Source organism: Diabrotica virgifera, chromosome 2 (genome assembly GCF_917563875.1).
Source record: "Diabrotica virgifera virgifera chromosome 2, PGI_DIABVI_V3a".
Classification (NCBI taxonomy): Eukaryota; Metazoa; Arthropoda; class Insecta; order Coleoptera; family Chrysomelidae; genus Diabrotica; species Diabrotica virgifera.
In genome coordinates this window covers 122,228,763-122,256,601 of record NC_065444.1, presented here as the reverse complement: position 1 = coordinate 122,256,601, position 27,839 = coordinate 122,228,763, and the positions used below count along the sequence as shown (strand labels likewise).

At 30.2% G+C, this 27,839-nt stretch overlaps 1 protein-coding gene across 1 annotated transcript; it reads left to right on the top strand.

The window, feature by feature from the left end:
* Positions 1-778: 778 nt before the first annotated feature.
* LOC126879608 (uncharacterized) lies at positions 779-27,583 on the top strand. The gene is made up of 5 exons (XM_050642775.1): positions 779-923; positions 5,042-5,198; positions 16,384-16,466; positions 22,304-22,445; positions 26,902-27,583. The coding sequence occupies exons 1-5, from the start codon at positions 822-824 to the stop codon at positions 27,135-27,137; spliced, it is 720 nt and encodes a 239-aa protein (XP_050498732.1). The 5' UTR covers positions 779-821; the 3' UTR covers positions 27,138-27,583.
* The last annotated feature ends 256 nt before the right edge of the window (positions 27,584-27,839 follow it).

Below are 27,839 nucleotides of genomic sequence, written 5' to 3'. Positions count from 1 at the left end.
GTTAGTTATTATTAATTTTATGGTTTAGCAATCGTCAAGTTAGTTATTGATACTTTGATAATATTTGATAATCCTGTAATAATGTTGTAAAGAAGTAGCGCTAGAATGAAACTACAGTAGACTCCCTATAACGAGATCTGAAATGGCAGACTAATTACCTATGTATAAGCCGATCTCGTTATATCAGACAATAATAATATTGCGCATACGTACGAATATGTAGTTTTCTCAGACATTACCTTCCTACAGTGAAGCCATTCCAAGCAATATAATATAAGATGATAAATGTTGTTTAAATGGAGCTTTTGAAAAAGAGTCGGTGGATGAACAGGAAGAAGTTGACAGGTGGTGGAGTTTACTACATCACTGGCCTCGACAAGCACACAGATTTTAGGCATTTCTGTATACAGGCACCTGGGGTATTTATTATAGCCATCACCACGAAAAAACAGGTAAGGAAACATGTTATTCGATCTCATTTTCCCTCGTTATAACCAAATATACCTCGCTATAAAGGGTTATACCTCAATAGGAATTTCATGGACAGCTAATGTACCTCGTTATAAGCGAAACCTCGTAATACCCGTGTTCTTTATAGAGAGAGTATACTGTAGTTATATTTCCAAGAAAACAACTGTTTATCTAATATTATATTATTAATAATATTATTTAGTATCTAATCTTCATAAAGTGATACGACACTGGTCACTAAATGACTTTTTACAATAAACAAAGAAACGTAAAAAAGTTGTTAAAGCTCTTCTTTAATGTATTTGAAACCATTTGTGTATTACGATCTGGTGTCGGTAATAAATGATAAAATGAGGCCAAAAACACAAATCTATAAAGGAATTTCAAAATGCGTGTGCTGTTCTTTAATTAATCTAACTATTGGATGCAGGATTATTGCTATAATAGGACTTGTAAGTAAAGAATTTATTATTAACCCTAGAATGAGTTTAAATTAGTGGGACGATTTTCACAAGGTGGGGTCACCCTCGGGTGGGGGCGACCCGAAAATATTTTTTAAAATAAACCACATTTCAATGTATTTTAATAGTTATTTATGATATAAGTGTTAAAAGTAAACGTTTAAGGCACGCATGTGAAAATTTGCAGAATGAACGATAGCGAGTTCTGCAATTCACATGAGTGCCTTAAAAATGTACTTTTTAACACGCATATCATAAAATATTTTTTCTACAAACGTAATTACAGGACAATATCTACAAAAACTTTTACTTGAACTTGACTGAAATTCCATTTTTATATTTTTTTGACATTACATCAAAATTGCCTATACGGTCAATACGAACTGCAGTGACTTAAAAATTTTAAAGCACTAGGCCAACTAGGCCATTTTTAACGCTCGTATGGAGTGCTAAAAATTGCATTTTTAACACGGTTGTAGAAAAATTTATTTATCAAAAAATGTACTAATAGGTCTGGATCCCGCGTATGAAAAAAAAGTTGATTAATAGCAAGCTGAAAATTTGTTAATAGCTTAAGGGTGTCTAGTCGGATAAACTTTGATATATGGGACCACTGGAACAGGGGCAGTTTTAATTGTGCAACAGGTTAAAAATTTGGAACGGTCAGACCACGAAAACGACACATTTATTTTGTCCGACAGAACAGACTTACACTCTCCGAACAGAGATTAAACTCTCATGCAAAAATCAGACTGCTATTTATCACCTGTCATAATTCCTGTCGTTTGACATATTCTACATGTTCCACTCATTAAAACGCCCATTTGGTGATAAATAGCAGTCTGATTTTTTGCATGAGAGTTTAATCTCTGTTCGGAGAGTTTAAGTATGTTCTGTCGGACAAAATACATGTGCCGTTTTCGTGGTCTGATCGTTCGAAATTTTTAACCTGTTCCACAATTAAAACTTCCCCTGTTCCAGTGTTCCCATATATCAAAGTTTGTCCGACTAGATACCCTTAAGCTATTAACAAATTTTCAGCTTGCTATTAATCAACTTTTTTTTCATACGCGGGATCCAGACCTATAATAAATGATTCGATTTCTAATCATAAAAAGTATTGTTACATGAAAAAAAGCAAAACTAATATACAGAGTGAGTCAAAATAAATATAAAAGCACACGTACACTTTTTTGGATGTAAAAGTAAATTAAAAACCAAGTTAGGAGTTGCATAGTTTATTTTTATATTATTTACAATCTTCACAACTACTAAATTGATATTCTGCACACATATTTTTTACACAGTAAACACGAATACGACAATCTTTTATATTGTTACTTCTTAAACAGGAATAACATTGACGAATTCGTCTCTGGGTAGGTATAAAGTAGGTTTTTCGACTGGATATTCTAAATAATCCCAAATATATTCCCTTAATTTTTTAGGGCGTATTGTTCATTCTTTATTGCATATAATCTTGCATTAAGGCATCAGAAAAGGACTTCAGGAATTTCGAAATTAGAATTATATTTTTATTTTATTAGTATTTAAATAAATTTTCTTAGTGTGCATAGAACTTAAAAGTAGTTTCCCTACTTGGATATAAACATATTTTTACCTAATATGTACTTTGGGGTAGTTGTCTCTTGTCTCCTTCTAAATCTTGGTCCATGCCAAATCAAACATAACCTAAAAATGGTCGTACGGTAGTACATTACCTTCACCTTCATTTTTACCTTCAGAACATTCTTCTTTACCACCAGAATCACCCTCATAAAAGGCTTTCTACAATAATTCTTCTGCCGAGAGGACGTTTATTTAGGTTGGTAAGGCTGCTGTAATTAAAAATATAAAAATTTTATAAGACTATAAATTACCAATACTAAGAACAAAACTTACCGATAAAAAACTAACAAGATTTTTATTTTGTTTTTTTTTTGTTTTCGTTGCAAATCAATGAGTTTCAATTCTTATTCCCTTATATTCTCGGTATGATTCATTTGGTTTTTCTGATTTATATTTTAGGAAAACTTCCTTTTTTGTTACGTTTTTGTTCAATCTCTAATGTAATTAAGAGTAATATTTTTTAAATGCATTAATTGTTATCGAATCCTGAGAAAACTAATAAGTATTTTTGAAAAATTTAAACGCAAGCTAAAATATTACATTATGACCGAGAGTCGAAAGTCCCTTAAAATTTCTATAATGTGTATTTTAATAAGTTCTTCTTTTTTTATCCTAGTTTATTTTAATAATTATATATTGAAAACCTATACAGAAGTAAAAACTTCAAATTGTATTTTGGTATAAAATAGTTTATTTAAAACTTCTAAAAGTCATCCACATGGATTGCAAAACGTTTTCGTTCTGAACAGAACATCTTCAGTGCATTTCGCAAAGTAGTTGTAACTAGCACACCAATGAAGGTGGTAACTTCAAAATATATGGCTTACATTATACCTTATGATAAAATATTATGACTACAAGTCGATGTTACTAGATTAAAATATGTATGTGCCTAAAGAGCAACATGCTTCCCTGCTCGAAAAAACTAGGTACTTGCCATTTGAATTAGCACAGACCAACTTTTTTTTTTCAGTTGGTCTGTGCTAATTCAAATGGCAAGTACCTAGTTTTTTCGAGCAGGGAAGCATGTTGCTCTTTAGGCACATACATATTTTAATCTAGTAACATCGACTTGTAGTCATAATATTTTATCATAAGGTATAATGTAAGCCATATATTTTGAAGTTACCACCTTCATTGGTGTGCTAGTTACAACTACTTTGCGGAATGCACTGAAGATGTTCTGTTCAGAACGAAAACGTTTTGCAATCCATGTGGATGACTTTTAGAAGTTTTAAATACACTATTTTATACCAAAATACAATTTGAAGTTTTTACTTCTGTATAGGTTTTTAAACTATGGTATACAGCCAACTATTGGGATTTTTCCATTGATTTTATTTTAATTATATATTGATTATTTTAATAAGTTACAGGGGTGAAACAGATGAGAAAATTTAGTGTGATTTTTAATTTTAAACATTTCATTCAAAAGAAACTTTGTGTTTATTCTAAGGGACTTACGCCCTCCGTAATAATGTAATCTTTCATTTTGCGTTTAAATTTTTCAAAAATATTTATGAGTGTTTTCAGGATTCTGAAAATGAATGCATTATTTAAAAAGCATTGGTCCGAAAATTTGCGCCTACGCTCTTGAGGTGATTTTATTGACCATTTGTTATTTTTGGTTGAAAGCAAGCAAGCAAATAGCAAGCTGAAAATTTGTTAAAAGCTTAACGGTGTCTAGTCGTACAAACTTTGATATATGGGAACACTGGAACAGGTGAAGTCTTAATTATGGAACAGGTTAAAAATTTAAAACGTCAGACTACGAAAACGTCAGATTATTTTGTCGGACAGAACTTCCAATTGATTTGTTACCCTTTCATTAAACTCTCATGCAAAAATCAGACTGCTATTACTAACCAACATGATTCCTGTCATTTAACATGTTCTTCGTGTTCCATTCATTAAAATGCCCAGTTGGTGAGAAACACCCGTCTGATTTTTGCATGAGAGTTTAATGAAGGGGTAACAAATCAATTGGAAGTTCTGTCCGACAAAATAAATCTGACGTTTTCGTAGTCTAACGTTCCAAATTTTTAACCTGTTCCACCATTAAAACTTCGCCTGTTCCAGTGTTCCTATATATCAAAGTTTGTCCGACTAGACACCGTTAAGCTATTAACAAATTTTCAACTTGTTATTAATCAACTTTTTTTTCTTATGCGGGATCCAGACCTATTTGTTTCTACGTTGCTTTCTTTTTCTATTTTTTCTAATTCTATCTTCTGCTATTTTACCTATCTTACATTCGTATTAGGCATTCAGTACTCATTCAGCATCAGCATTATCTACATGTAATAACTTTGTTGGGCGCCTTTAAAAGATCAATTTACTTTAAAATTTAAAACACTGAAAGTTACAAATATCAATCCTTCAATCAGTAACTATACTTGTCAGTGATACAAACAATAGATAAAAGAACAATACCTTAAAAATCCGGGATAAAGTAATTGAAATAATGTTTTCTTTTATAGATGGTGTCGCTATGGCTGGTCATAGCTTTTGCAAATGACAGATTTCTAAATTCAGAGTCTAATTATGATGTGAGTCGAAAAACCGCTACGGCCCTTGGTTTGGATTGGCAGCACTTTCATCAAGACGCCAGTATAAAACATGAGCACGATCCAGAAGGTAGGAAGCAATAATATTATCGAAAACATATAATTATAATTAATACATTTTTTTATTTTTTACTAATCTATATTCGCGTTATGAAATTATTAATAGTATAATATATTCCGAACAGTGGGTACTCATAATAAGCATCACATGATGGTATGAAAGAAAGTTTGTTTTAAAATTTATTACATATCATTAAATAGAATAAAGAGAATATTGTATACTGTTATAATAATATGTTATATTAAATATCAAAACTATAAAATTTTAAAGATAAATATGCTTAAAATGTAGGTATCTATTAGATATTTGAGCTAATAGCAGAAATTTTGTTTTTATATTGAGCTTTGTTGTATTTTCCCGTTTATTAATTATTTTTATATTTATATAAAGTCAGTTTTGACAAACAAAGTTGTATGAATAAATTTAAAATTAATACGTACACGTGCTTTTATTAAACCCTTTGAAAATGACACTGCTACTGACTGGACAAACTGCATCATTAATGTTATTTAAGAAATACTTTAATTACTGGAGAGAAATATGTATAATATAATTAAACTTTTAATACGTTCTATAAATTCTGTTCTTCTTAAAATGGCTTTCCTCTATGGATGATGGCTATCACTTTGGATCACATTGCTCCATCTACTGCCACTCTGAATAAACCTATTAAACCTTCTATCGTTATAGGTATTTGACTTTATTTTTTAATCAAATCTGATTCACTTTAAGTCGTCACTGTCGCCACACTTATTTTTAAAGGAGTATGCGGGGAGCGTCTGTACTGGTGAAGGTTATACCAGAAACAGCGGCTGTCTGCAGATTATGCCTTGAATCTGAATCGAAATAAAACATAAATTGCCTTTAGTAATTCACTTCTATCTTTACTCAGATTGTGAGTACTGGGAACCATTTCTTGTACCTTTTCCTAGATGGAGGAAAACGTAATGTGATTGCATATTGTGGAATCCTTTTCGCTTTCTATAGTTTTCGTAGTCTCTATGCCTTGTCAATGGTAGAAGGCAACCGATAAGGAAGGTTTTAGATTTTAATTAGTGTAGATTATTTTTAATAATGTATTCTATATCTGAGACCTTCCTATTTTCTATTTTCTACTTATTTGTTAGTTCCTACACCGAGAGAAAAAAATTCTTGACATAAAGAAACTTTATTTATATTTAAGAAGGATCGACTTGGCATATTGCCTAAGAAATTATATCTTTGTATGTAATATATAATTTTATAAAATATTTCAAATAAATTTTACTATAGCCAAAGAAATATATCTTAAACATGATTGAACTATCACTTTCTGGCAAACTTCAAACCCATTTATCAGAAAGAAATTACACTTGATGTTAATTGATTTTATTAGTCATAAGAATATATTTCCTTGACATTACAAAACTATTCTTTCTGAGCAATAATATTTCTTAGTAAGGAATATTATTATCTTACTATTAATAATTAATGTATTTAATGTTAAGAAATATATTTCGCAGATATAATCGTATATTTAGAATTAAGTTAATATTTCTTGAAATTAAAGTGATATAACATAGGGCGAAATAAATCATTGTGTTAAGATAAAATCATTATATTTATTAATAAAAATAAGATATAAAACGTTATTATTACATACAAATATTTTCTCCACTCTTAAACCACTGGCTTCTACACAACAATAAAAGGATGGAGAGGCAAATCCAACTTCCTCAAGTTTTCCTTCTTTTGTTAATAGCACTTTGTATATCAGCAATTCACTAAAACAAAATCGTTATGTAGAAGTAGTAAACTTATTTTATTAAATTTTTTTTTATAAAGATATAGATACTTATTTTGACAAATTTAGGAAATACAAAAAAAACAAATACACGGCCCCACATAAGGACTTTTAATACTAATAATAATCAATCATATTTAGTTCAAACATGGCATTATTTAACCTACACATCTTTGTTTATTTTTTTCTTTTTGTTAATGAAATATTAATTATATATCTGTATAATATTACGTCACACAATAAACAATGTTTAGAGAAAACAAGAGGAAAAATACAACCAATGTAAAACATTGAAGCAGACATAAAATGTAATTTTCTTTATTTTTTTAATCTAAAAGAGACAGCATACCTAATTTTTAAGAAATTGTATTACGGCAAAGTATTATTAGTTTGAATCTTAAGTCATTTAATACATATTAACTAATTCACAGTTTTCAGCAATAAAATTTCTTAACCATTAAAATATTTCTTTTAGGCTAACTGATTTTTTTATCACAAATAAAGGAACAGAAAACATCCTCAGCGTTGCACCCGCCATGTTTGATATAGCGTTGTATTGTATATTTTTATAGAAGACGATGCATTCAAGAAACCTATTATAGTTGATACATAAGTATACACATTTTTAAGAATGTACTTACATGTATAAAGTTCTACCATTTCTGGAAGGCCCCGTAGTTGGTTAACAGCTCCTTTCTTAATATTGTTATGAAGCTATATTATTATATCATTCTGTCCCGCAGCTTTAAATTGTGGCTTATTTCCCAGTTAGAATAATAAGCTCCTTTCTTTCAGAATTGTCCATCATTATACCTAAAAAGCATATAAAGATACTATTATGTTTCTTTTATAACCATTCGGATACACAACAATAATATTATTACATCTTAAATTACTCAATTTACTTTTATTTAATACCTATATATGTACGTATGTACCTTTAAAATATCCGTTAATTTTTAAAGAACACCAACAAATCCAAAATCCATCTATATGAACATTAACTAATATCACGCCAACTTGACAAATACTGACGATTAAATCATAAATAGTTAATCTGCGCAATTCTTTTGTGGAAGAAAATCTCTTTGCAAGTATCAATTCGGCATTAATGATAAAGTTTTTATTTTATAACCAGTTACTACAGAGGGTATTTCTGAAGAATTATTTCTTGTGGTTTAAAATATTTATTTGACTGCAAGAAAATTTCTTGTTCACAAATATAAATATGGATTAACTTAACATTATATTTCTTATACTGCAAAATATTTGTAGTTTTCAATTTAAGAAACAAAAACTTTAGGATAAGAAAATTAAATGTAACCAATAATGCATTTCTTAGTATTGAAGAAATTATCTGTAAGAAATTATTGAGTTGTGTTTAAAAAACTCATTTCTTTATATATGTGAGCCGGTATGTTTAAGTTAATATGATATGTTAACTTTTAAGAAAGATGGCTCAAAGAAATCAGTGTTTTAGGAGAAAAGAAATTGTTCTCTCGGTGTACTCATTGTAAACAGTAAGTAGGTGAACTTTATTACCCCATTGTATTATAAGTTCAAACAGAGAAGTGTGTTTTATGTATAAAGAGTAAACAGTACAATACATTACAAACAGTAACATAGCAATAACCAATTTTTACACAAACAAAAATTAGTTGACAAATTATATTCAATTTACTCTTTATTCGCCACTAAGAAATCTAACAAATTGCTATTGTAAGATCTGATTAGGCATTCATTCACAGATGTTTGACCGTTTGCCATGTAGCATCGCAATCTCAATTTGGGGAAGATATTTTTAACCATCTGAAAAGTGAGTCGGAGCCCATACCATAGTTTGTTCTTATTCTGTTCAGTATGGCCCAGATTCTTCTTGGTTGGTTGAAACTCTCTGTCTTGCTTGTAATACATGCCATATTTCGGATGTAAGGCGGTAAATTCTTCTTCTAATCTTCTCCCCAACGGTTGATTATCTTGAAACTCCTTTCAATTAGAATTTTTTCAGAATCTAGGTGATTTTTTCTTGAACGAAGCCTACTTATGTCCCTGTTGGTGATACCAATATGGAAGCGGAGTACAGGATCGGCGTAAATTTTTCTATACTCCCTGGCAAGGGCATGTTTTTTGGCGGGGGTGTGAGGGGGCTATATGGCTTAGTGTTTACGTTGGCGTAGCGTTGATTGTGCCTGATATTCACTTGTAAAAGTATAAGAATTCCTGTGTACGATTTAATTCTCTTTTTAAATATTTAGATGAGGCTAGGTTGATCAGAAATATGTTCAAATGATTTATCTATGAAATGTATTAGTGAGTTATGACTTCTTTAGTCATTTCTCTTGTCTCGATTTCATAAATACTTCAACCTGTGAAAAAAGTAGTTGTATCTTCTATTCTGGTCTATTGAATCGTATATTCCAAAGTTCTGTTTTGCTGTTAATATTTATTGAGGTCATTTAGAATGCCACCATATTGTAGCAAAGGCTTTCGTAAACGTTTCAATCATCTACAAATCATGCGCTTTTTGTTTTTAAGTCCTGTTGGTTATAACTTAAGTAGGCTATGAATAGCAAAGATCGGAAGAGCAAGGCTTGAGGAACTTGATTTGCTTTCAAGATGAACTAAGACGAAAGTTTCAGACGCCTAATTCGTGGGTTTTTCGTGTCGGCGCAGCTTGTTGTTGGTTAGGAATTAATTTTTTCTACGGCCGTGCTAAAAGATCTACTTTCACGCACGCATTTCATTTCCGAAAGTTGCACTTTCCCGCACGGCGTGCGTGAAAGAAAATTTTGCCGCACGGCTGCGGGAAAGTAAAATACCTTGTAATATGGCATTATAAATATTATAATACATGCAATAAACTAATATTTAGATATCATTTACTAATTTATTTCAAATTTATCTTATTGTGTTGATGTTTTAATGAAATTAGCGCGATTATTTCATTCATAGCAGATTCTGACCAATAGAAAGCTACAGAAATAAAAATTAAACTGATTATTTTTTGATAATTTTAACTTCCAATCGTATAGTAAGATATTTGATCACGTGTTTATTTCTGTCCAATCAGATTAAAATTATACTGAGAATTATCTACTGTAGAAAATTATTGATAGAATTTTTTTTAAGTAGATTGTTTCTGTTTAATGGCAACCACTTTTTTACTTAAATTTGTTGTCATTGGGCAATAGACACAAGAGCCCGCAGGGCTCGAGACATAGTCCAGAGAAATAAGATTTTTCTCGTGACACATCCCCCTCCAGGCTGAAACCAAATTTTTTGAGTAGTATGGACATCTACATTGGAAACATATGGGAAACTTTTTTGTTATTCATTTTACGAAAAAAGTTATTCTTTATAAAAAGTTCTGCATGCCCCAAAACCTAAGATTAAATTATCAGATAATAAATTTTCTCAATATTATACGAGGTATGTCAAAAAATATGAATTTCAGTCAAGGGTAAAGTACCTGTATTTCTCTCAATATCGAAAATTCTTATTATGAAAAGTTGTTTAGAAAAAAAAACTAAGATAAAATATTCAATTACCTGCTTCTTATTGGAAAAAATATTTTCCAAATTTTTCTCAAATTTATTGATACTAACTTCGTTTTTATTTATTACACATACGATAACTCTTTTATTATTACTTTTGCGAAAAAAAGGTATTCTGTATAAAAAGCTCTGTATGTCCTAAGACCGAAGATGCAACCATCAGATATCACATTTTATTAATTTTATACGAGGTAGGTCAAAAAATATGAATTTCACTCAAGAGTGAAGTATCTTTATTTTTCACAATATTGAAAACGGTTATTAAAAAAGTTGTTTAGAATTAAAAACTATGTTTCAATATGAAATTACATCCTTCTAATTGAAATATTGTGAAATATAAAGGTACTATAATCTTGAGCGAATTTCATATTTTTTGACACACCTCGTATAAAATTAATAAAAGTTGATATATCATGGTTGTGTCTTAGATTTTACACCATGCAAAGCTTTTTATGAAGAATAACTTTTTTTCGTAAAATGAATAATAAACGAGTTATCATATTTGTAATAATTAAAAACGATGTTGGGTATCCATAAATTTGAGAAAACTTTTTTTTTCAATTAGAAGCATGTAATTGCATATTTGATCTTAGTTTTTAATTCCAAACAACTTTTTATCATAAGAATTTTTGATATTGAGAGAAATAAAGGTACTTTACCCTTGACCGAAATTCATATTTTTTGACATAACTCGTATAATATTGAGATAATTTATTATCTGATGATTGAATCTTAGGTTTTGGGGCATGCAGAACTTTTTATAAAGAATAACTTTTTTTCGTGAAATTAATAATAAAAAAGTTTCCCATATGTTTCCAACTTAAGTAGACACGCTGTATATTATTAACCTTTATGTTTCCTGCAGCCGATTTTGATGATATACATAGTTATAAACAAATAAAGATCAAAAAACGGTAAATTTTCGCTTTTTTCGTCTATAACCAAAAAGTTAAGCATTTTAAGCAAATTTGAGAGTAAGAAACTTATAATGGTAGGGGAGCAAAGTATGCTAAACGTGCAGTCACTCGAGCGCTTTGGGGACCTATTGGGTTGTGACGAGTAGGTCCTAAAACCAAAAAAAGTTAAGGAAAGTTTTCCATTTTAGTGGGCGCTTGCCATTTTTTAATTTAATTTTCCATTTTTAACAATGGTTTTTTCCGATTATAACGCCATCTATCCATAATTCGAAAAAATGTTTCTAATAAAATTTACTTATTTTTATGTAAGGAAACCAAATCTGCAATAAAAAATGAGGGCTCCTATGTAAGCATTTAAAGTAACCCCCCACCCCACCTCCGTGGGGTGTCGTGTTTGGTACCATTGGATTGATTTTAAAAAATATTGAATAAGTGTATTTTACAGTTTTTAGATCTGATGTTCATTTCGCGAAATATCGTGTAATATCGCAAAATATTAAATTTACCCCCACCCCTCTCCGTGGGAAGTCGTGTTTGGTATCATTCGATAGATTTTTAAAAAATATTGAGCATATATTTTTTAGTTTTTCGATCTGTCATTCATTTCGCGAAATATTTGCTTTTTTCTTGTGAAAGTTTGGGACTCACCCATTTCCTTACGCCCGGCTCAAATCGTCAGATTTTTGAAATATACACTCTTTTGCATGTACTTAACTTGCCTTATCTTAATCTGACAATTTCGAGTTTTTTTAAGGATCGATTTTTTTTCGGGCCCCCCTTAACGAACTCCCCTGTGTTAAGAGCCAATATATGGTAGAGCTACATCTACAGGGTACCAGGTTTCTCCCCATATGATAATCTGACGCGCTCGAGTAACTGCAAAAATCCCCGCTTGGGCTCCCCTACCATAAATCGTCTAAAAAATTTCAATATGGCGTTCGCTGAATATGTCTATCCCTATTGGTTGCTTAGAAAATTGCAAAATAAATCATAAATTTTGAGTTTTTATAAATATTCATAACTTATGTAAAAATTAACTTAGAACCTTCTTATTATATGAATTGCTGATACTTCCGGTGCTTAAATTATATTTCAAGTTTCAAAGCAATTGGTCAAATAGTTTAAAAGTTATTTAATTTGTTTTCCCAAATAAATTCTTTTGCAACACTATAAGTCAGAAAATTATGAGGTTACAGTAAGACTTCTGACAGTTTATGGAAGAAGAACATTTATACTATTGACTTAATTAAAAAAAAATGACAAAAAGTACTTTTAAACAGTTTAAAATTATTTTGCAAAAACACGTCGATTTTCTGCTTACTTATAAACAATTAGAATAACTTTTTAACCGTTACCGGTAAAAAAATTATTTTTTCATATTTGGAAAGACTGAATTTTTATACATATTTGGAAAGAAAAACAAATGTCCTAGGACAATTAGGAACGAAGTTAGCCCCCCATTTTTTAATTCACATGTTTTTGCAAAATAATTTTGCAGTATTTAGAATTATTTTTTAGTCATTTTTTTTTAATTAAATTAATAGTATAAATATTCTTATTTCATAAACTATCCAAAGTATTAGTGTAACTTTATCATTTTCTGACTTATAGCGTTGCAAAAAAACTTAATTTATGAAAAACAAATTAAATAACTTTTAAACTATTTGTCCAATTGCTTTGAAACTTAGGGTATGATTGAAGCACCAGAAGTCTCAGCATTCCGTGTAATAAGAACGTTCTAAGTAGTCTGGGCTGATTATTGGAGAATAGGCCATTTTTGGGAAAAGTTATTTACCAGCAATTTTATTGCTGGAATCGAATTATAAAATCCTATATATTAATAATATAGGTATGCAAAGTCCTCAGATAGTGTGCTACTTTTTTTATAAACAAAATGGCGCTCGACAATCGTGTTTTTTTTCAATTATTGCTCTAGAACTCCGAAGATTTTAACTTTACAACAAAAACACTCAAATAAAAATTCACCGTGATTAAATTCTGCATAGAGAAGTGTTTTTTCCGATCTGCTCCGACGAAAATTTTCCTCGGAAAATGCGGGTTTTCCCAACAAAATCTTTAATTTTGAAATAAAGTTTTAGATAAGTAATTATCTACCAATAATCTAATAATTTGGTGACTTAAAAGCCTTCTTGGTTTAGATTATAGTTCCAGAAGCTGGTGAAAATTAAACGAATATTTTAGCAACAATTCAATTGTTAATTAATAATTTACGGTCGCAATAATAACCAAAATAATTATTATACACTAATTAAACTTTGAAATCTTATAAAGATGAGATGCCTATTTAACATTTTGTTGACAAAATATAAATTTTTTATTTTTTTGCATAATCTTTAAATGTTTAAAAAAATAGTTATAAACAAATTAACGTTTCTCAGAAAGTTTTTATTATATTATAATTTTAAAAAATAGCTAACATGCGCATTTCAAATATCTTGAAAATAAATGCTTTAAAACTTTTCTGCAACCATTTGCAAAAAAGTTATGAAACAGCAAAGTAAACATACGATTACTACGGTGTTAATAATTTTTTTTAATTCTTTCAAAACGTAGAAGTGAGTTTAAAGTACAAGCTAATTATTTATAAAACAATATCGATTATCAGCTTAATGGTTATATTTTAATGAAAGATTATAAAAATATTTTTTTGTAATTTACACGCGCGAAAGTAGAATAATACAGTACCGTAGCTACCCGCCCACATACACAACTCGCGCGAGTTTAAGCGTGTCAGTCGCTTCGAGTGAACATTTTATCTCCGGCTCTGTATCAAGCCTACTTTTGCGCTAAAAATTACAAAAAAAAGTATTTTTATTCTTTGATTAAAATATAACCATTGCACTAATTTTTGACATTCTTTGTGAGTAATTAGATTGTACCATAGACTCACTTTTAAGCTTTGAAACAATTAAAACAAATTATAAACAATGGAGATATCGTATATTTATTTTGCTGTTTCCTAACTTTTTTGCAAATGGTTGGAAAATTTTTTTAAAGCATTCATTTTCAAGACCTATAAAATACGCATTTTAAGTATTTTTTAAAATTAGAATATAATAAACAATTTCTAAGAAATGTTAATTTGTTTATAACAATTTTTTTAAACATTTAAAGATTATGCAAAAAAATGAAAACTTTATATTTTGTCGACAAAATATTAAATAGGCATCACACCTTTATAATCTTTCTAAATTTGATAAATGTCTCATGATTATTTTGGTTGTTATTGCGACTGTAAATTGTTAATTAACAATTAAATTGTTGCTAAAATATTCGTTTCATTTTAACCGGCTTCTGAATTTATAATATATACCAAGAAAGCTTTTATTTCACCAAGCTATATAATTATTGATGAATAATTACTGGCCCAAAAAATTTATTTCAAAATTCGAGATTTGGTTGGGAAAACCCACATTTTCCGAGTAAAATTTTCGTCTGAGCAAATCAGGAAAAACATGCCTCTATGTAGAATTAAATTGGGGTGAATTTTTATTTGAGTATTTTTGGTATAAAGTTAAAATCTTCGGAGTTATAGAGGAATAATTGAAAAAAATACGATTTGTCGGCGCCATTTTGTTTATAAAAAAAGTAGCACACTATCTGTGGACTTTGCATACCTATATTAATAATATATAGGATCTTGTAATTCGATTAAAGCAATAAAATTGCTGGTAAATAACCTTTCTTTGTACTTTACTAATTAGACCAACGTATTATAACTATTTTTTTTTTCAAAATTTAAAGATTATGCAAAAAAAAGAAAAATTTATATTTTGTCGATAAAATATTAAACAAGCATCTCATCTTTATAATCTTTATAAGTTTGATCAATGTATCATGATTATTTTGGTTATTATTGCGATCGTAAATTGTTAATTAACAATTGAATTGTTGCTAAAATATTCGTTTAATTTTCACCGGCTTCTGGAATTACAATCTATACCAAAAAATCTTTGATGTCACCAAGATATTTAATTATTGATTAATAATTACTTACCTAAAACTTTATTTGAAAATTATAGTTTTTGTTAGGAAAACCCTCATTTTCCGAGGAAAATTTTCGTCGGAGCAAATCGTGAAAAACATATCTCTACGCAGAATTTAATTGCGGTGAATTTTTATTTGGATGTTTTTGTTGAAAAGTTAAAATCTTCGGAGTTATAGAGCAATAATTGAAAAAAATACGATTTGTCGGCGCCATTTTGTTTATAAAAAAAGTAGCACACTATCTGCTGACTTTGCATACCTATATTATTAATATATAGGATCTTATAATTCGATTCCAGCAATAAAATTGCTGGTAAATAACTTTTCCATGAATTTTGCTAATTAGCCCAGAGTATAAGTTAATTTTTACATAAGTTAGGAATATTTATAAAAACTCAAAATTTATGAATTATTTTGCAATTTTCTAAGCAACCAATAGGGATAGACATATTCAGCGAACGCTATATTGAAGTTTTTTATACGATTTATAAGTTTCTCACTCTCAAATTTGTTCAAACTACTTAACTTTTTGGTTATAGAAGAAAAAAGCGAAAATTTACCGTTTTTTGATCTTCAATTGTTTATAACTATGTATATCATCAAAATCGGTTGCAGGAAACATATAGGTTATTAATATAGATGTCCCTACTACTCAAAAAATTTGGTTTCAGCCTGGAGGGGGTTGTGTCACCAACAGCATAGTTTTTTTCCTGAATGAACTATAGAACTTTCTTGACAATACAGTTCTAACTCGAATTACTTTAATTTTTTACTTTTATTTGATTTGAAAATAACCAAAAGATTTTTATATACATTTTTTTAATGATAACGATATTCTTAACGGTCGGTTATTTGCTGTTTAAAGAGTTTTCCAAAATTTATTTGACAGTCTATATTTATGTATAAAACTAGTGGAAAATTTTTTATTTTAGGAAAAATGATATCAATTACGGTGATATTCTACTCTTTTTCTTTTCTTGGAGTAAATTTGCTACTTTTCATAGCAAGTCTTCGGGTAAGTGTATTTACATTATAAAATAAAAAATTAAAAGGGAAATCTCAGTACATAGTTGGTTTTATAGCTACCATCAAACTTACAAGAAGTAAAAAAAGAATGTGTGTGTACTTTGTACGCACGTAAGAAGTTATACTTCTATTATATGATTTCAACGAAATAAATATACTTTCAACAGGTTACTTTTATTTAACCCGCCAGTGGTCGCTATATGAGATTTTCTCTCACGGTTTCAGAAAATTGCGCACAACTTTTTTTTCTGGGAAATTATACGCGCTGTAGTTCCTTCTAGTCTCCTAACTATCCTCCCTCGATAATCTAATAGACTCGTCCGCTCAGATAGTGACTCAGTTTACTTAGTATCACCATATTGTTGAGTCAGTGCGCTTCATGTGAGAGATTCTCTCATCAAGCGACCACCGGCGCCACCAACTGTTATAAAAATTAATTTTATTTTTCCCCTTAAAACCTAAAATAATATCCTTTTATGATGTAATAAAAGGCGTCGTGAATGTGCTCGATGATATGAAAATCCTATATTCTGTTTCACGGGTTAGTTGTAGATGGTCACTTACCATATATTTTTCAATGTTAAATATTGGGGGCATCAATAGTCACATTTTATATAAAGATAATAATAATAAAAGAGAAAAACGTCGTGTCTTTTTAAAGCAAATGGCTTTATTGCTGATGAAACATCATTTTTTTTTGTAAAATTTTGTAAAGAAAGGCAAAAGTTGGATATGTGAGAGAAAATCTCACGCGCGACCACTCGCGTAACAACCTACCTAGCGACCAATGCCGGGTTAAAGATTAAACTAATTTTTACTTACTACTTTCCAAAAATTTTTACTAAAACAATACTAAAAATAAAAAAAAAGTTAGATAACACACGAAATTTAACCAGGGACCTCTCGATCTCCGGTCGAACGCGCTACCACCGAGCTAAACCCCTTTGCTTTGACAGCTTACAAGATTTCTCATACATACTGACAAATTCAATTGACAAAATGAGATAATATAAAAATACTTTAAAATTGAAAGTAAATATTATACTTAATATTATTATAAAATATTTTATTCCCGAGGAAGACAATCCAAAGACACAAAAATTATAATAAATAATACATTTACTAAAAATACTAATATATTCTTTTAATGACTTATTTGCGCTGATACATATATAACTTGAAAGATTAGCAACGAACTACATACTGTCTATCTGCGCATGCGCCAGGCAAGTATAAAATTTCACCCTCGATCGTAAAGAAGTATAACTTCAATAAATAACTTCGAATGTAGATGGTATAATTTATTTAAAAAATTTATAAATTATTCCAAATGGATTGCAATTCTTCATTCAGAACGTTTTTACCCCAGTCAGACCTTCATCAGTGAAACCTAGTAGCAAGTATTTTCACATTAAAATTACTAAAAACGGGTAAAATTTTGACTGTTAAACTAAGTTTTTACTTCATAATATGAATAAAACTTTAATAATAAATTTTTTAATTATAGTTATTATGGTACCAAGGGTATTATAAGGATAATAACGCTTGAAGTCAATGGTGTACGTATACGTTGACCGAAAGTGTTATTATCTATAATACCCGTGGTGCCTTCAACGTTTAATGTCCGACTAAATTCTTCTTTATATGCAAAAATTTGAATGAATTTTGAATTAATTAGTTTTCAAATAAGTACATTTAGCAGCAATAGTCGTAACGTAATTGTGGTAACCATAGTTTTACTTAGGTTTTTACTTGTCAACTTGACAGTATTTAACTAGTTATTTAAATTTAACGCCCATGGGAGTTATTTTTCAAAATAACGCCCTAGGGCATTATATTATATTTAACTGACTTCGAAATCATGTCATTATTTATCAAATAATATACCAGTCGGACATTAATAAAATTAACTTTGCTATTTATCAATATAATTTCATATAGACCTGGATCCCGCGTACCAAAAAAAGTTAATTAATAGCAAGCTGAAAATTTGTTAATAGCTTACCGGTGTCTAGTCGGACAAACTTTAATGTACGGGAACACTGGAACAGGGGAATTTTTAATTGTGGAACAGTTTAAAAAATTGGAACGTCAGACTACGAAAACGTTCCACGTATTTTGTCGGACAGAACTTCCAATTGATTTGTTACCATTTTATTAAACTTTCGTGCAAAAACCAGACTGGTGTTTATTACCATCTGAGCATTTTAATGAGTGGAACACGAAGAACATATCAAATGACAAGAATCATGTTGGTTAGTAATAGCAGTCTGATTTTTGCATGAGAGTGTAATGAAAGGGTAACAAATCAATTGGATGTTCTGTCCCACAAAACAGTGGCGCACCTAGGGGCGTTTTGGGGGTTAGAACCCCTCCCAGAGCATATAAAATATATAAAGAATAGTAAGAAAATGTAACTTGTTTTTCACAAACAATACAAAAAAATTTCTGTGCCCAAGCAAACCCCCCCCCCAGAGCAAAATTTTAGGTGCGCCACTGCCACAAAATACATGGAACGTTTTCGTAATCTGACGATCCAAATTTTTAAACTGTTCCACAATTAAAACTTCCCCTGTTCCAGTGTTCCCATACATCAAATTTTGTCCGACTAGACACCGATAAACTATTAACAAATTTTCAGCTTGCTATTATTCAACTTTTTTGGTACGCGGGCTCCAGGTCTATTAACTAGAAATAGTTTTATCTACTCTATGTCATATTATGCATACGTTTTTAGTTTGTGAAAACTGTCATTATAGATAGCAGTGCGTGAAGGATTAAAAGTGTGCGTGAAGTAACAATGTATTTTAAATGGGATTTACTTTTTTGCACTGTTTTAACTTTCGCGTTGTCATGGTGACAATCCTTAACTTTCGCGTTGTAATGGTGATGACAATATGAGCAATGAATTACAAAAAAAGTTTTGACAGTTTTGTGGTTTGAAAGTAGTTAGAATTTTTAAATGTCAAAGTTCTAAAAATTGTAGAATAGAAATAAATTCCAGTGACGAAGAGTTACAGCTTTTTTAGTTGCTTATCGTAGATAAAATATTGTATGAAACTGTGCGTGAAGTACTTTTTGCGACTTACGCGATTTATATCACTCTATAGAACTCGTGCTCTAAAAATCGCGTGCGTTCGCAAAAAGCATGCTTCACGAACTGTTACATAAATAACTATTATCCACTTTATCTAAACTTAAATATTATTGGTTTTCTTCTGAATGAAGAATTGTAATCAGGGCCACCGTAAGGGTTACTGGCGCCTTTGTGCCAAAAATATTTTAGCGCCTCTTAAAGGCATTTTGGATCAAGTTTTTTATGTATTTTTTGGACGGTAGGTAGGTAGGTAGGTAGGTAGGTAGGTGCTTGAAATAAAGCAAAAAAGTGAACTTTAGAAGTCATATTCATAGTCCATTCACCCACGGTCAAATATTGTAAAACCTCCGAATTTTAAAGAACCGCTTGGATTGTCATAAAATTTGTTTTACCATAACTAACATGTCAAAGAAAAGAATGGTATTGTGCTGATATATGTGATTTACCCTGAAAGTTTCACTCTTTCTCAAGAATGAAAAAAGATACGTTTAAAAAAATCCGGAATTGGATAAAATATCTAATTTTAAGTAACTTTCGTTGTATACAGTTCAAGACTTTTCGAGTTATTTGCGAGTAAATATGTTCATTTTTCAATTAAAACAAAAAACAGGTTTTTAGACGGTTTTTCACAAATAACTCAAAAAGTAAGTAGGTATTTTATCGAATAAAATATTCTTAGCAAAAATATAGCGTATAAAAAAGTGAAAAAAATGGTGTATATTTGAAATCTGTACACCCAGTAGAAGCAGAGTTGTAGCTAATGAAAAGTAGGTTCTTATCGTCAAATTCGAAATCGAATATTTCAACGTGAAATAACCAAAAAATCAAGTACTTATCGGGAAAAACTCATTATAACGCTTTTAAAGGGTTTAAAAGGACCTTTATTTTTGTTTTATTTTCTAAGTTTCTAACATCGAAAGTACCTAAGTAAGTTACGCTCAAAATAATGTTAACGCTTTTTTTGGTAAAAAAAAATCATGAAAATTAGCCCCTAATTAGCATCTCAAATGAAATTAATCGTTAACTCTTCACCACAAGTTACTTTACAATATACGCATTGTTTATATTGATCTGAAATTTCATCGGTTCAAAGTGTTTATTTTTGAAAAAGTTGTAGCTAAAAGGGCTTAAACGAGTCACGAATCACGAGCGTGCATATGCCAATTAACTGATTATGAAGTCATATCTTAACAATTTTTTGACTTTCAAATAACTAGAGGAAAACAAAAAATTCAAATTATTCAGAAAAGCAAAACCTACATTTTTTACTTGAGGTTTTGGGTGTTACTAGATAATAATTTTGATGTTATTTTGTAAACAAGAAAATTTTTTCAAGATTAAAAAATGTTTACTTTAAAAACAAATCTTTTCAAAAATAAGCACTTTGAAACGATGAAAGTTAGAGATTATATAAACAATAAATATATAAAATAAATGAAAAGCAGTAACGATTAATTTCATTTGGGACGCTAATAAGGGGGTGATTTTTACGATTTTTTGACGACCACCTTTATTTTGACCGCAACTTACTTACGTTTTTATGCCAGAAACTTAAAAAAACAAAAATAAAGCTTTTTTAAACACGTTAAAAAAGTTGTAATGAGTTTTACCCGAAAAGTGCGTCATTTTTTTGGTTATTTCACGAATAAATATTCGATTGGGAATTTGACGAATAAGAACCTACTTTTCGTTAGCTGCAGATCTGCTTCTACTAGGTTTACAGACTTCATAAATATAAGTACACCTTTTTTTTTCACTTTTTTGTAAGCTATATTTTTGCTGAGATCATTTGTATCGATAACATACATACTTCTTGAGTTATTTGCAAAAAACGGGTATTTTGAACGTATGTTTATTCACTCCCGAGAAGGGGTAAAACTCACCCCCAGGGCAAAAGCTCTGGGCTCAATATCACTTTTTTTCTTTGGAATATTAGCTATGTGTGTATGCCAAATTTCACGTCAATACAACCGTTTCTTTAAAATTCACAACAAAAACAACTGTGAGTGAATGGACTATTATTTTGTATACTAAACTATCAAAATAAGACAAACAGAATAAAATCATAACAAAATAAATTAAAATGCCTGATTTCTGACATGTTCTCTGACATAGGAATCAGCAGTAACTGGATGATATACTACTAAAATTTCGTGTGTATTTATAACTTCTTCTTCTTCTTTAGATGCCGTGTCCGTATTCAGACGTTGGCCGTCATCATGTTTACAAGTTCCCGAAACCTCTCTCTATCGTCTGCTGCGCGAAATTTTTCTACTGTGGTTCCACACCATTGTCTAATATTAAGCCACCATGAAAATTTCTTTCGACCAATCCATCTCTTTCCCTCCGCTTTTCCTTGTATTAAAGGCGAAGTAGATGATATTTAGGTTCTCTAATTATGTGGCCGAAGTATTCTGTTTTTCACCTCTTTTTCTCCTATTTATACCTAATCCTAATTAATTTCTCAACTTTTATTTTAAAATTACTTAACTTTTGTTTTTTTTTTCAAATTATTTTGCAATTTTGGCCCCAAGTTTTGGCGCCCTAAAATATGGCGGCCGTGTGCATTGCACACTTTGCACATATGGTAGCGGGGTAGCGATTGTAATCCACTTCGATAAATTGTAAATTTTTTAAAATAAATTATACCATCATACATTCAAAGTTTTCTACTTCTTTGTAAGTTTGATTATAAAATGTTTACTAAAGCTAATTTTATTTATTTTCAGTATGATTGGTGCTTTGCACTTCCATGGCTCGTGTTTGACGCTGTCTGTTGTTTTTCAAAATTTGGATGTTTAGTGTTTCACCTAAATGAAGATCTAATTGTTGTGGAATCTGCATATTTTATTGGATTTATATTAAACTTAGGTAAATACAGAAAAACTACATTTTTTTTTTGTTGATAATACATTTTCATTAATTAGGTAAATTTATGTTAGCATACACGTTCAGGATGTTGCTTGGCAAAATTTCCAGTTTCACGAAAACGTCGCATAATGTACATAAGATACGTTGAAAGGCTGAGTTTAGCTACCTTATTTTGTCACAAAATAGCTTAACCCATTCACGGTCACGACTGCATATGCAGACACTTACAAAGGGAAATTACTGTCTGCATATGCAGTTGTGTACGGGAATGGGTTAAGCTAGGCCTACAATGCTATTCTTCTTCTCCTTCTTCTTTAAGTGCCTTCTCCCAATCGGAGGTTCGATATCATCATTATCATCATCATCATCATTAGTATATTTACTCTATCTATCGCTGCTATAAAGAGTTCTATGAAACTGCATTTAAAGCAGTCCCTTAAATTTTTCAACCACGACACTCTCCTTCCTCCTTTGCTCCTTACTCCTCTTATCTTTCCCTGTGTTATCAATCTTGGCATTTCTCTCTATCCCCTCGTATTCTTTCTCCATTTCCTGCAATACTTCCGTGTTTGTTTTCTTCTGTGTCCATACAAATGCTATCCTAAGCATCCTTCTGTAACACCACTTTTCAAATGAATGTAATTTATTTATGTGTTATTGTTTCAATTTCCAATGTTAATACACGTATCATCTCAAAGCTCTTACTCTCAATTCTAATCTTAAGTATTTGTTGCAGAGAATTGGTTTCTTTTTTACGAACTCATTTCTTGCTATTTCTATCCTGGCCCTTATTTCTGTTGTTTGATCATTATTTTCTGAAGTCCGGGTTCCAGATGTTTATATATATCAACCCATTCGATCGGTACATTTCCAAAATATATGCTTGTTTAAAGCACATAATATTGGTACATATTTAAAGCGTGTGCTAAACAAGTAATAAATTTGAAAAAAAAATATTTTTAAATGTTGTCCACCTTTGGTCATATGGCGCAGAATGACTTAATAACAAAATGTTTTCACTAACAAAATGTGACTGCATAATATAGAGTCCCCTTCGTCTCTCTATTCGTCGTCTCCTTATAAATTGTAAAAGGCAAAGATTAAGGATGTTACCAGAAAGTGGCTCCACGGGAATTTTCAGATTTATTGTTTAGATCTGAGGCTACCCATTTCTCTTTAAAATTTTTTCTGTTGTTTGAGATAAAAAAAATTCTGAAAATATGCAATTTTAATAAATGCATAATATGCACTTATAAAATTTTTCCGAAATATGTACTTAATATGCATTTTGCATATTTCCCGAGCTCTAGCCATGATGAGTAGACAGGTAGTGAGGTGCAACTTTTAAACTTCCGCGTGTCTTCTTTCATTCATCATTCATTTGGTTTGCAAGTAATAGAAACCACGAATATGCGTAACCGGAAACTTGGTCCCATTAGAGGTTTTATTTTTTCGGAAATAAAACTTCGAATTCAATTATTTAATTTTTTACTGTTAAATAAGACATGTATTTAAAAGAGAAAAAAAATAAACACATTTATATTTTCACCTATGCCTTTGTTCATTTAATGCGCACATTCCATCCGTTGGGTCCAGCATATGGTGCGTCTTGAAGTTGGACGTAGTTCACATGATTTTTTAGATTCCTTGGCTGATATGAAGTCCAAGATCCTTCCACCGTAGAGGCAGTGCCCATTTAACAATGACAGTAGGGAAGGCACCCAGTATTCTTTACCCCATTTTCCATTTCCATGTTCCACTTATTTTTTATCTTCAGATCAGAAACGCAGGATCGCCATGTCATGTTTGGCATCCAATGCAGGTGTGATGTTATAATTTATTTTTTCGAAGTCAAATTTAAAACAAACAAAAAAATGTTCATTACCAGTCACCTACATTAAATTATTACAATGTATTCGCTAGACTCAACCATTCTAAGTATCACCAACTTTAGTCCTGTCGCCAGGGGGGTACAACGGTCTCCTTTATTTAGATGGACTTACACAAGTTTTTTTTTATGTATTTTGACCCGTAGAACACGAATGTTTTGGGTAACAGTTGATCCGGATGTGGATAAGATTGTTATAAACAAAGAACTTGAGGAATTACATATCAGCAATTATTCGCAAAACAAAACTTTTTTTGTATTTTTTGGGTCATTCTAAGCAACAAATGTTCTTACAAGTATTTTCGTAGGATGCATATTATATAGTTTTCGAGATAAACGCGGTTGAACTTTCAAAAAATCGAAAAATTGCAATTTTTGAACACGAATAACTTTTGATTAAAAAATAAAATAGCAATTCTGCTTACCGCATTTGAAAGCTCAAGGCAAATTATACCGGTTTTGATTATTTGCATTGCTAAAAATAATTTGTTTATTGTTAAACAAAGCTATAAACACATAGTGCTTGAGTGCTATTTTCAATGCGAATGTGTGCGGGTCATTCCATTTCAAATCACTCAATTTTGGAGCAAAAAAAATTTTGGACCTCCGATTTGTCTGAAAATTGGTATATAGCTTCTGCGGGACGTAAAAATAAGATATTTAAGGTCAAAAAATCTTCTTCTTCTTTTTTTCTCAAAATGTTATTTTTTTCGATTTTACAGTGATTTGGTGTTTATACAAATTTGCATTTTCTATCGTAAAGTATCAACGGAAAACATAATATTTTAATAGAAGGGACTCAAAAATGTCATTATATGGCATTACAACAAGTTACTTTGATTCAAAACAAGCTTTTGATCAAATTTTATAGTGTAGAAAACGTTAAAATACCGTTTTTTATATTTTTCTCCATTCCCAAAATACATCATAATCGATTTGGCTGAAAATTTGCCCACAGATAGACAATACATAGTACTTTAAGTGGTGAGAAGGATTTGAATTATATGACAATACCAAAAAAGTTACATGCAATATTATAGTCAAAAATATAGGCGTCTACTGTAAGTACAATTAACTCGAAAATATCGATCTCACGACAAAAATTGTTAAAAAGAAATTGTAATAATTGTAAATACGATTTATTTGGAACAATTTCAGTTCCTACCATTTTTGTCGAAAAGTTAAAAATGGCGGAGATATTGAGCAAAACAGGTTCTCCTTTAAAATCAAGATGGCGGCTAACGTAACGGAGGAATTCATTCGTGATTTTAAATTTAGGCTACTATTGACTCCCCTAAAGATCAAAAAAATAAAATTTTGGGCAGCTCGGCATTCAAAGTCAAATGCTATCCCGACTGGACTAATATATACTTTTGAGTCTGATATTACTGCATGTAACTTTTTTGGTATTGTAATATGTATAATTCAAATCCTTCTAACCACTTAAAGTCCTATCTTTTGGCTATCTGTGGGCAAATTTTCAGCCAAATCGATGATGATGTATTTTGGGAATGGAGGAAAATGTAAAAAACGGTATTTTATCGTTTTTTACACTATAAAATTTGATCAAAAACTTGTTTTGATTCAAAATAACTTGTTATAATGCCATATAATGACATTTTTGAGTCCTTTCTATTAGAATATTATGTTTTTCATTGATACTTTACGACAGAAAATGCAAATTTGTTTAAATAAACACCAAATCACTGTAAAATCGCATAAAATAACATTTTGAGAAAAAAAAGAAGAAGAAGATTTTTTGACCTTAAATATCTTATTTTTACGTCCCGCAGAAGCTATATACCAATTTTCAGACAAATCGGAGATCCAAAATTTTTTGCCTGAGTGATTTGACATGGAATGCCAATTTTCAAAGCCAATTTTCAATTAAAATCGAACGAGTAGGCGCGCCTACAATCAGGCAATATCTACGTAGCATGCATTAAAACGCATGCATTGGGCACGAAAAACACTATTTTTTTATAGCTTTGTTTGACAATAAAAAATATAATTTTTAGTAATGCAAATAATCAAAACCGGTATAACGAGCTTTCAAATGCGGTAAGCAGAATTGCTATTTTTTATTTTTTAATCAAAAGTTATTCGGGTTCAAAAATGGCAATTTTTGGATTTTTTGAAAGTCCAACCGCGTTTATCTCGAAAACTATGCATTCTACGAAAAAACTTGTAAGAACCTTTTTTGCTTAGAATGACTTAGAAATACAAAAAAAATGGTTTTGTTTGGCAAAAAATCGCTGTTATGTAATTCCTCAAGTTCTTTGTTTATAAACATCTTATCGACATCCGGATCAACTGTTACCAAAAAATTCGTGTTCTACGGGTCAAAATACATAAAAAAACTTGAGTAAGTCCATCTGAATAAAGGAGGCCGTTGTACCTCCCCCCCCTCCCTGGCGGCATTTATATACAGCATGCGCTTTATAACTAATGGCATATTTGTTGTTTTTTTTTTCATTAAAATTATATAAAATGCTTTTTAAAAATATCCCATGATATGAATTCTTCTATCGACCAAGGATATACTTCTAATATATATTTTTGCTCTAGTTTTGTCCGTGTGGTGGTGGATAGTCGTATTGTTTGCAGTAATTTCATGGAAAAATCAACAAAACTTTGACTTAGAAACTGAGATGTTTTCTTTATACTCTTCGAATGTCAGAAGTAATACAACTGAGACTACAGCAGATTTCTCTACATCAGAAAGAATACATATTTATGGAGAGACCTCCACTCGTAATACCACAATTTCACCAGTTAAGGACTCCAAAAAGAATAATTCTTGAGAAATGTCAAGATTTAAAAATCATTACTTAATAATTTGCAACTGTATTTTACATTTTTCCCCGCTACAAAATTTTTTAAATTTTTTTCCGGATTAAAAAAATTAAATTTTTCAGGAAGTCACTAAGAATTGGGTGTGGATACAGATAAAAATTATTAAGGCTTTTAAAATTGTTATTTTGACTAATTTTATATATTTATAATTAAATTGATATGGTATATTTTTTAACTTTAAAAAATTATTCTTAAAGCTATTCATTTTATTTTTCGTTCAAATATAACATTTTCTATAGGTAGGTACTTTTTGTTTTAAAAAGTTGTACTTGTCGTTCCATAATGTTTTAAAAGTATTATTCTGTGATTATATTCATTTTATTATTATAACAAAAATATTTTTAAAGTTTATATTTTTGTTCTTACATTGTAATGTTTAAGATAGTTTTTAATATATTGTAACTAGACTATTATTGTTGTAGGTAATATTAATTAATCCATCTAAAGTGTGTACATAAGATTAATTAAAATAAAATATAAGAATTTTTCTAATTCTTCTTGGTTGGCTTACAATCTAGTTCTAGTGCATCTGCCTGCAGATTTGATGTCACCGCAGATGGTCTTACGTGTTCACTCCGTTCGTGAACATGAATGGAACAAGTACAATTGAATCGTTTATTTCAGAAAGGGGTCAAGTGACTAATTTTGAC

Excerpts from the sequence above, each read along its gene's own strand:
- LOC126879608 (XM_050642775.1), top strand. The coding sequence starts at position 822 with ATGAGGCCAAAAACACAAATCTATAAAGGAATTTCAAAATGCGTGTGC. Across the intron at positions 924-5,041 it reads TTATTGCTATAATAGGACTT|ATGGTGTCGCTATGGCTGGT; the intron begins GTAAGTAAAGAA and ends TTTCTTTTATAG. Across the intron at positions 16,467-22,303 it reads TTTTCATAGCAAGTCTTCGG|TATGATTGGTGCTTTGCACT; the intron begins GTAAGTGTATTT and ends ATTTATTTTCAG.